The 9,906-nt window shown below is 38.2% G+C and overlaps 1 protein-coding gene across 1 annotated transcript in view; it reads right to left on the bottom strand.

Moving 5' to 3' along the window:
* Positions 1 to 743: 743 nt before the first annotated feature.
* Positions 744 to 9,906, bottom strand: part of LOC120425481 (unc-112-related protein-like) — a 32,232-nt gene continuing 23,069 nt past the window's right edge. Inside the window, exons 3-6 of the mRNA XM_039590018.2 lie at positions 8,792 to 9,184; positions 8,129 to 8,706; positions 1,740 to 2,430; positions 744 to 1,683 (exon numbers count right to left, since the gene is read on the bottom strand). Of these exons, the coding sequence (XP_039445952.1) occupies positions 1,483 to 1,683; positions 1,740 to 2,430; positions 8,129 to 8,706; positions 8,792 to 9,184 (1,863 nt within the window). The 3' untranslated portion in view covers positions 744 to 1,482. The remainder of the gene's footprint in view (positions 1,684 to 1,739; positions 2,431 to 8,128; positions 8,707 to 8,791; positions 9,185 to 9,906) is intronic.

Below are 9,906 nucleotides of genomic sequence, written 5' to 3'. Positions count from 1 at the left end.
GAAGAATGTATATGAAAATTCCCCCATTTTTCTCGAGCTTGGGAGTTTAAGTGTTAAAAATGTAACAAATTACTGCGCATGCATATTTCGAGGGGAGGCATGCATTTTGGGTCCACAGAAACGCGAGAACTTAGATTTTCTCCAAGAATGAAGAATTAGGACAGTTTGTCGTTCTTGAGTACAATCCAGAAATTGCATGCAATCGATTAATGAATAGAGAGATGTGAGCCGCTAACATGGAATGAAACTTTCACAGCTGTCATGGTGAACTTCACAGAGTTTTTAGTTAGTTGGTGTAATCAAATCATGATAAATATGTAATTTTTCATTTTTTTTATATTACATTTTAGTTCAGTGACCCAAAATCAGTAAATTTCGTGTAAAATTACATATTCACGGATCACAACCCAGAAAAAACGAAAAATTATATATTTTTTCATGATTCGTTTATCCGAAGTGATGTTTATTCGAGATCTTCGGATTATCTGGTCTGGATTGAAACACCAAATCTTTTTGTAGAACTTGGCGCGCTGTCCACGAACGGAATCATAGCGGAGGTGAAAAAGCTTTACGATCAGGCCTACCAGCTGGGCGTGCAGGAATCGAAGGAGATGACGCGTGGCAAATATCTCAACATATTCACCAGCAACCGTAAGAAGTCGTAACCAATTGTACATAACTCAACCTAGGCGAATAAACTTTTGAAATAAACGCTTTCTTTTCTTTTGAGAGAAAAACTCATGTGCAGTAAGTAAAATGTAGTACACTTTATTTCAACAGCTATCATTTACAATTAGTTACATTGTTGTTAATTTCGGGCTACCGACAATTTATCTTTCCGTTTTAATTGTGTGTTACAAAAATCATGTAAACATTTTAACTCTACTTTGCGGCACATTATTTTCGAATTTAAACTGTTAAAATACTAGGCTTGTCTATATGTAATTTTAAATTAGTTTATGGTTCTACTTTCGTAACACGTTCAAAATGCTTAGTAAATATTCGTACGCGGGTTTAAAACAAACATTAAGTAGCAAATATAACAAAGAAACTTTTAATTACCTGCTGTTATTACCGTTTATGAACGCTATAAATATGAAAATATGTTATATTCCGATAATTTCTTCGTTTATAAACTTCAAAGACACTTTTGGCATTTTATTAGAGTTTGCGTTTAAGCGGAAAATACTTATTGTTCTTTTGCTTGCATTTTAACACGTGCGGTCGTTTCATTCCGTTGTAAACTTTTGAACAACATGGTCTTGCGTAGAACAAAATTGTTTCGATAAATTTCCAATTATTATTATTGCTATCTCGTTTACTCGTTTAATAAAGTTGAAACTTTTCAAGCTTACAGCGTTACTATTTACATGCAAGTTATTTTAAAATATATATATTAAAAACAATTGTGTTACACAGTGTTTAAATAGCACAACTTAGGTTAATTTTTCGTTCGTTTTTCCTCACTTTCGATGCGTTCACTCAGTTCCATCCGCCCGTTAGCTTGTGGAAGAGCTCCTCGTTCAGGGTTTGGTTCGTTTCCTTTGATCGCATCGACATGAAGATGTAACCACCGATGAATTCGTGGATTACCTTGCAGTCGGCGGATAGCGACGAGAAGATGACACTCTCGCCCTGGAACTGCACCATCATGCACTTGATCTCCCAGTTGACGTTCCAGGCCTGAAACAACAGTATTATTAAACAATTTTCCAACCTACAGACCCACTCCAACTCACCTTCATCGTGTTGTAGCGCCAGGTTTTCAGATGATCGCCCGTGTTGATGTCCATCTTCATGATCCGGTTGCTGGCAACGCCCAGCAGTTCCTCCTTCTTGTGGCCGTCAAACTTGATCACAAACAGCGTGACACCAAAGTCTGGCAGGCTCTGCCACGCCCGGATGTAGTTCAACTTGGCATCGACCAGCGACAGGTCCTTCACGTTGGCGTGCGCCTCCAGCATCCGCAAGACGGACTTATTTTTAAGCTTTTTCGCGTACCGCGGCGACAGATACTCATTGGGTTCGATGTTGTTCGGATTGATGGTGACTGCCGGCGCTTGGGCGGGCTTCTGCATGCTCAGGAACGACTTGATGCTGGCGACCTCGCTGTCGTACGAACTGTCCGCCAGTGAACGACCCTTGGACGCTAACCGACACGCCGCCATCCATTTCGCATACTGATCCTCGTTGTCGCATCGAATCCACATTTCGCTGTTGGTATTGTGCTCGAGCGGAACCTCCAGCTTGATGTTGAACTTGCTCTGCGACAGGTTTACTTCCGGCGTTACCTCACACCCTCGTAGGTTGATTGACACTTGCGGTGGATTGTTTGACCGAGCATCATCGCGACTCTTGTACAAATGTAGATGCAAATCTTTGTACGTGAACCAGTAGCGTTTGTATCCTTTTAGGGTAAACTTTTTGGGCCTGTAATGAGAACAAAGCTATCGTTAGTTTTTTTTACGGCCTTTCGTCCTATTTAAACGCGTGTAATGAAAGGTCGTAAGAGCATCTGGAGCCCTTTCAAATGTTGCTGCAGATGTTCCGTTATATGGGTTTACCCCGAAGAAAACACGGCGTGTACAAAACCTCCAAACAATTACTTCTCACTCTCTCTGCCACAATCTTGTATGAGTGTAACAGACAATAAAATGCCACTTTACAGCAGAGAGAGCGTGAAAGAGCCCGGGATGATGCCTGTGCGAGTACTGCCTGTACACGACAGATTCTAGATTTGCTTGAACTTTTGAAACGCGGTGCATGGGATCACTGCTTAAAAGTATGAAAATAAAGAAAAACGAAAAAGAAATTGTTCATGATTCGTTTTTTTCCGAATTTCCATACAAACCTTCAGATGATCGAACTTCGAATAATCGAAACTTCGGATAATCAAATCTTAGGTATATGTTCCTATTTTGGGTCTAGTACCTTTTTTCACCTATGTTGGGTCTACCAAACTTAATTCAACGAAATTGTGCGTTAAAATTAAAACAATAAATATATCACTCCTTACTAATGCACGTAATGCAAGTGGAATCAACCATTCTAATTTAAAGTTTTTTTTTGAAAAGGTCCTATAAACATTTGAAACACAATAGCTTATAGGACTTAAAAAAACTCTGGTAATGTTGATTTGAGGCATAAAACATCACAATGATTAAGCTTGTTTGTCGACCGAATTTTTGGGGCGAACGGTACGTTCGAGCTGGGGCTGAACGGTACGTCAGAAAAGTTCGCCACGTGCTTCGAGATTTCAACCAATCATAAGGTAGGTCGAAAATAGGCACATTGAAGGTCGGAGTCAGGAGCAGTAGACCCAAAATAGGACTGATGTTACTTCAGCAGGGAAACGTTAGCAGGGAAAATTTTAGTTCTCGTATTGGCCACCAGATGTCGTCATTGAATTTCACTTTCCCTGCTCACTTCACATCGTCAGCAGGGAAAAAAATGTGAAGACAGCAGGGAAAGTGAAATTTCCCTGCTAACGTAAACAAGATTTTTTGAACTATAATTTGTATCGTAAATGCAATCTTTTCAACAATCTATTTACTTTGATGTATTTAAATTGTTTTTTTTATGTATTGCAATGCCTTCAAATCTGAACAAATATTTTCCCTGCTAACGTAACAGTTACTGAGCCAGAAGAAAATTTTAAAGTCATGGTCATGGATCACAGAAATAGGCATCTTCAAACCAAAATAATAATTTAAGTTAAAATTTTCAATCAAACTTTTATACAAAGGTACTCACATATTTTGGTGTAAAATATTTTCAAGTAATTCCTGTTATTCAAATGTTAATTTTACACTAACATTTTTTACTACCTTTTCATAAAAGTACGATTGTAATGTAAGCTAAACTAAATATTTTGTTTGAAAAATACCTTTGTCATTCTCTGACATTTAAGTTTTTTCTGGCTCAGTAACTGTTACGTTAGCATGAAAAATATACATCCGATAATAAAGCCACTCCCCCATCCGCTAAATCAGGCCTGCCCAACCATTTTGGCTCAATTTTTATATTTTTGATCGTCTAATTAACAATTGCCAACATTTTCATGATTTATTTGATGGAATCAGTTCTCAGTTTATCAGTGAACATAACTTTGATAAAAGTTTGAAAAAGTATACATTTTAGTCATTTTTATCTCCATTTTAAGTCGAAAATCGGACTAGTTTAAAAAAACCTGAGATTAAATTTCATTGAAAGATACAAAAAATACTTATTTGATGAAATCAGCAGGAAATTGTTCAATTAATTACATTTTTCTCATTTAGAAAACAAAAACAAAAAATCCTGCTAACGTAAGCAGCAAAAATAAAAAAAATATCGTTTCGTTAATTGTAGTTATTTTTTTTTTAAATTAACTATTAATGTGTTTAACTGACTTTTTTGTTGTATTGTTGTGTTTTGATTAATATTTATGATTTTAAAATCTGATCATTTTTAGAGCAATTTTATAAAAACTAAGGAATATTTGGCCAAAACTGCTAGCGACATCCATCTGAATTATTTGAAAATTCATGATTTTTTTTTTCGAAAGTTAAATCCGTGTCTCATAATTGATTCTTTTAACTGAAGTCACGGACAAAACCACCCTGCTTGCGCATTCCAGAATTGATTTTTTTTTCAAACTGATGTCACAAACAATTCAAAAATCTTTTCCCTGCTAACGTAACAGTTTACTGGGCAAAGTGTTACTTCAGCAGGGAAAGCGTAGGCCACGCCCCCACAACGTTGTTAGCAGTGAAAAAAAGTGAAGTCAGCAGGGAAAAAATCTGCCTATTTTTTTTTATTATGTTTTGAAAACATATTGGGCCATGATAAATTTTTGTGGCTTTCATGTTTTTTTTTGCAATTAGATATATTGCTTACAAAATAATATTTGCCATTTGCCCTGCTGACGACGTTGTGGATCGTTTGCGGGCGTGGTCTACGTTTTCCCTGCTGAAGTAACACTTAACTCAGTAAACTGTTACGTTAGCAGGGAAAACATTTTTGATTTGTCTGGGACTTCACTTAAAAAATACATTCTGGGACATCTATCTGAAAACATTAAAAATTTCGAAAAAAATAGAAATTTAATTTCTTTGAAATAACGCTCTCATACCAACCGGTTAATGGTAAAGTGGTAATATTTGCAAGGAAATCCAAATCTTTAAGAGTTATCCAATCAGAAAAGATTTGATATTGTTTTTTCAAACAAAATATTCATTTGATTTTACATTACAGTCGTACTTTTATGAAAAGGTAGTAAAATGTGGTAGTGTAAAATTAAATAGATACCTACTCATTTATTTTTTAAATAGTTTTACATGGATCTTAGCTTGTAAAAAAAAACAAAACGCTTGGTAACTGTGAAGTTAGCAAGGAAAATGCTCATCACAATAATAAGCCACGCCCCAATGATAGAATTCGCTGCTGAACACTTGAAGAACAGGAATCCTTTAAAAAATATTTGAGTATACCTTTGTATAAAAGTTTGATTGAAAATTTTAACTTAAATTATTATTTTGGTTTGAAAATGCCTATTTCTGTGATCCATGACCATGACTTTAAAATTTTCTTCTGGCTCAGTAACTGTTACGTTAGCAGGGAAAATATTTGTTCAGATTTGAAGGCATTGCAATACATAAAAAAAACAATTTAAATACATCAAAGTAAATAGATTGTTGAAAAGATTGCATTTACGATACAAATTATAGTTCAAAAAATCTTGTTTACGTTAGCAGGGAAATTTCACTTTCCCTGCTGTCTTCACATTTTTTTCCCTGCTGACGATGTGAAGTGAGCAGGGAAAGTGAAATTCAATGACGACATCTGGTGGCCAATACGAGAACTAAAATTTTCCCTGCTAACGTTTCCCTGCTGAAGTAACATCAGTAAAATAGGGACAAAAAATGTTTTAGTTTTTCGGGTTTTTACAGCGATATAAGGTATTGTGAAGGCAGACAAAAATCAAAATACGAGCGCAACCTGTCAAAGCCTGTTGCGCTTGCGGCTCAGGCTGATGTACACGCTTACGACAAACCACTCAATTTTTGTACGGCGCAACAGATTGTTTCGCGCAACAGAAGAGATGCGCATTACGGTTTGGTGGTGCGCGGATAATATATTCATAAAAAATGTGATTAAGTACCGTAAACTGGGGTGACTTTGATAGCCCGGGGTGACTTTGATAGGTTTTTCAAATGCCCGTCAAATTAATATCGAAACATTTTTGAGAATTTTGAGTATGTTAGCATTAAGGGATAGCTTATTATCGAACATATATGAAAAAATGTGACTGTTACATTGGATGTATCAAAATTAGTGGCCAAATCAAATTTCTATATCAATGTCATCCCGGGCTATCAAAGTCACCCCAGTTTACGGTACGAGCATAAGCATTAAAACAAAACTGACTTTATCATGTTATATACTGCCTATAGCAACTTTTAAGAATATATCAAATTAAAAGTGCGCTCTGATTAGTAGATTCAAAATAGGGACAAATACCCTATTTTTGCCTTCCTCATCTTATTGAGGAAAGGCTATAAAATCACTCGAAAACTGAACTTCTCAATTAGACCTCCTAGACCCACCTTCATGTATACCTATCGACTCAGAATCAAATTCTGAGCAAATGTCTGTGTGTGTGGTGGGATGTTGATCAAAAAATTGTCACTCGATTATCTCAACATTGGCTCAACCGATTTTGTCCGTTTTGGCGTCATTCGATCCGTCTTGGGGTCCCATAAGTCGCTATTAACACTGGAACGCCCAACGCATGTCCAACTTACACGGACGCCCAAGCCTCCCAAAAAAGTTGGAACGGTAATTTCAACTCGCTGGTTCTCGGGCATATCTCAACCAATCGGGACGATTCTTGTTTCCAGTAATTTGTAGGAATGTCTAGATGATCCTAGAACTTTGCAGAACTTAATTTGATCAAATCTGTAATTTCTGCGACCGAAAACATCGTTCCACCTTTTTTCAAAACGACTGTCTCCGCGGAATTTTTGGCGAATTTTTTTTTGTACGCGAAAAAAAAAGTTGGAACGATGTTTTTAATCGCAAAAATTACAGATTTGATCAAATTAAGTTCTGCAAAGTTCTAGAATCATCTAGACATCCTAACAAATCACTGGAAAGAAGAATCATCTTGATTTGTTGAGTTATGCCCGAGAACCATTGAGTTGAAGTTACCGTTCCAACCTTTTTGGAGCCTTGGGCGTTGGAATGTTAAAAATTATGCAGTTTAGTTAAGTACTTCAAAAGTTATGCTAAAAAAACGATTTTAACAAAAGTCCGGAAGATTGTAAAAAGGGTGGTTTTTGTAAGAAAACCCGGCATGTTATACATTTTTAGAAAGGTATTTAAAAGACCTTTCCAACGCATCCAAGACATTGAAGATCTGATAACCCTATCAAAAGTTATTAGCACTTAAGTGTTATTTATGTACTTTTTGGAAGCCGGATCTCAGATATCATGATGAAAACGTTGTCCGGATCTATCATGCGACCTGTCGTTAAACAGGTAATCAAAAGACCTTTCCAACGCGTCCAAAACATTGAAAATCTGACAACCCTATCAACAGTTATAAGCACTTAAGTGTTATTTATGCACTTTTTGGAGGCCGGATCTCAGATATTTTGATGAAAACGATGTCCGGATCTATCATGCGACCTGTCGTTGGATAGGTAATCGAAAGACCTTTCCAACGCGTTCAAAACATTAAAGATCTGCCAACCCTATCAAAAGTCATAAGCACTTAAGTGTTATTTATACACTTTTTGGAGGCCAGATCTCAGATATTTTGATGAAAACGTTGTCCAAATATATCATGCGACCTATCTTTGGATAGGTAATTAGAAAGCCTTTCCGACGGGCACAAATTGAACTGGAGATTTGACTACTCTTTCATAAGTTGTAAGCACATAAGTGCCCTGAAATATGAAGATCTGACTACCCAATCTGAATGAATGAATAATGAGTCAAATTGATAGAACACTTAAAGGTCCGCTTTATTTTGGATAGCATTACCTTTTAAATGTGAGGAAGGCACCAACCACCTAAGGGTGGATTAAGTAACGTTTTTAAATAAATTTTTGATGACGTTGATTTAAACAAACAAGATACTTACTTCAAAAACCTTAGATAATCCGTTAGTTCCGGTATATGAGTTATATCTCCCGCTGTATGGCCATTGTTTGGGCCCTCGAGTGTAATCTGTAGTTCCCGGAGGGCCGCGTCCACATCGTCATCTGCAGCATTGTCCAAACTGGACGTGTCAATGCCGGAGTCGGGCTGTGGAACCTCGTTCTGCAGGTTGACCTGGAACTGCAGCGCTCCAAACATGAGCATTTCCTCCTCGGTGCAATCGATTTCTTCGTTCAGCAGGTGCCACTTGGCCTGTTCGTACAGCTGGTTAATGCGAACCTGGTCGTACTTGGGATTGAGGTCAAAGAAGGTGTAATACTTGAAGCGCAAGCAGAGTGTATCAAACTCTCGGATGCCCTGCTCCATGATCGACAGAGACGAGTCCAGCCAGCCCACGTTCATCCGGGCCCGCTCGACGAGTGACTTTGGTCTGACCAAACGTGACCGTGCTTCCGGACTGGGGGCGCACGGGCTGTACGCCAAATTGTCGATCGCGTCACCCAAGCTCGAAGATGACTCGTTGAACGAAGTGTGTCCATTTGCATAATTGTGCCTCAAAGTCTGCGCAATAAAAAATAGAGAGAAAAAAAGACAAATTTGGCGTGAGCGAACGGGATATTAGAGAAATTCAGATTTCGAATCTTACCCCCGTGGGAGAACTGATTGGCGTGCTCTGTAGATTTGGCCTGTTGGGTGTGTAGTGTGGATGCTGTACTGGTGCGCAGGAAAACGGTCCACCGTTCGCTGGTCCATCCAGACTTCCGCTGCTGCCGTGAAAGTTGGTAGCTGTGGTTTGGATAAACGTGTTCGTATCTGGAGCTGGCTGCACAAAATCTCGTCCGTTGCCATTCTGCTCGATTGGGATCTTCTTTTTCGGTAAATCAGCATAGTTTTTCTTCAAATGTGCCGGCTCCAATGGTTTACACAGTGACAACTCCTCCGGATGTCGAATGCCCAAGTCTTTGCAAAGTGCCACAACGGCTCCGAAAGTTTTGATCGAGTAATCCACCCGGCAGTCCAGGTATCGCAAATCCGGCATCTGTGGGCAAAAAAATGATATGTTTGAGTGTGTTACTCTATACAAGCCTTTTGCAAGTTTTGCGACCTACGCGCTCGCGTCTCATTAATTCAGAACCGAACGCGCGGCCCGCGAAAGCGGTTTATTGCCGTTTCATTCCTAATATCGACCTGTTGTTGGTTGCAAAACGTTGTACGGCCAGCCAACGCTTGTTTTTAAATTTCATTCAGAAATGAGAGGCAAAAAGGTGTTAAAGGTTGGCTGACTGGAACAAACCATTAAGTTTACGAACACATGTGCGAGTTTCATTCACAAAAATGTCACAAAAAGTAATTGATGATAATGATATTTACGCGCCAACACCTACACACAACTTTTGTTCGACCTGCTGTTCCAAGCGACAGTAAAGTGGCTAGCAATGGTCGAGGCCATTCAAACCACGTGAGTGGATAAACTGTTTGATCGAGATTAGATTTATTCTTATTTCTACTACCCAGAGCGGGATCAAGGATATTTTTCTTATCACAAAGATTGAGATAACTATTTTTATAATATTTGCAGTTTGAAAAGCAAAAAACATATAATAACGGTTTTTGTTATTATTCATTCGAAAGCTTTCCAGGGGAATCTGTCGATTGGTGTATCGACCGACGGTGAATTAGAGGTAATTTTATTCAAAGTTCTTGTTCCCCTCCACCCCACTCCCCTCTTCACCGTTGGCCCGAAAAATCAGGGGACAAAAA

The sequence above is a fragment of the Culex pipiens genome, chromosome 1 (genome assembly GCF_016801865.2).
Source record: "Culex pipiens pallens isolate TS chromosome 1, TS_CPP_V2, whole genome shotgun sequence".
In the NCBI taxonomy this organism is placed as follows: domain Eukaryota; kingdom Metazoa; phylum Arthropoda; class Insecta; order Diptera; family Culicidae; genus Culex; species Culex pipiens.
This window is presented reverse-complemented; position numbering and strand designations above follow the sequence as displayed.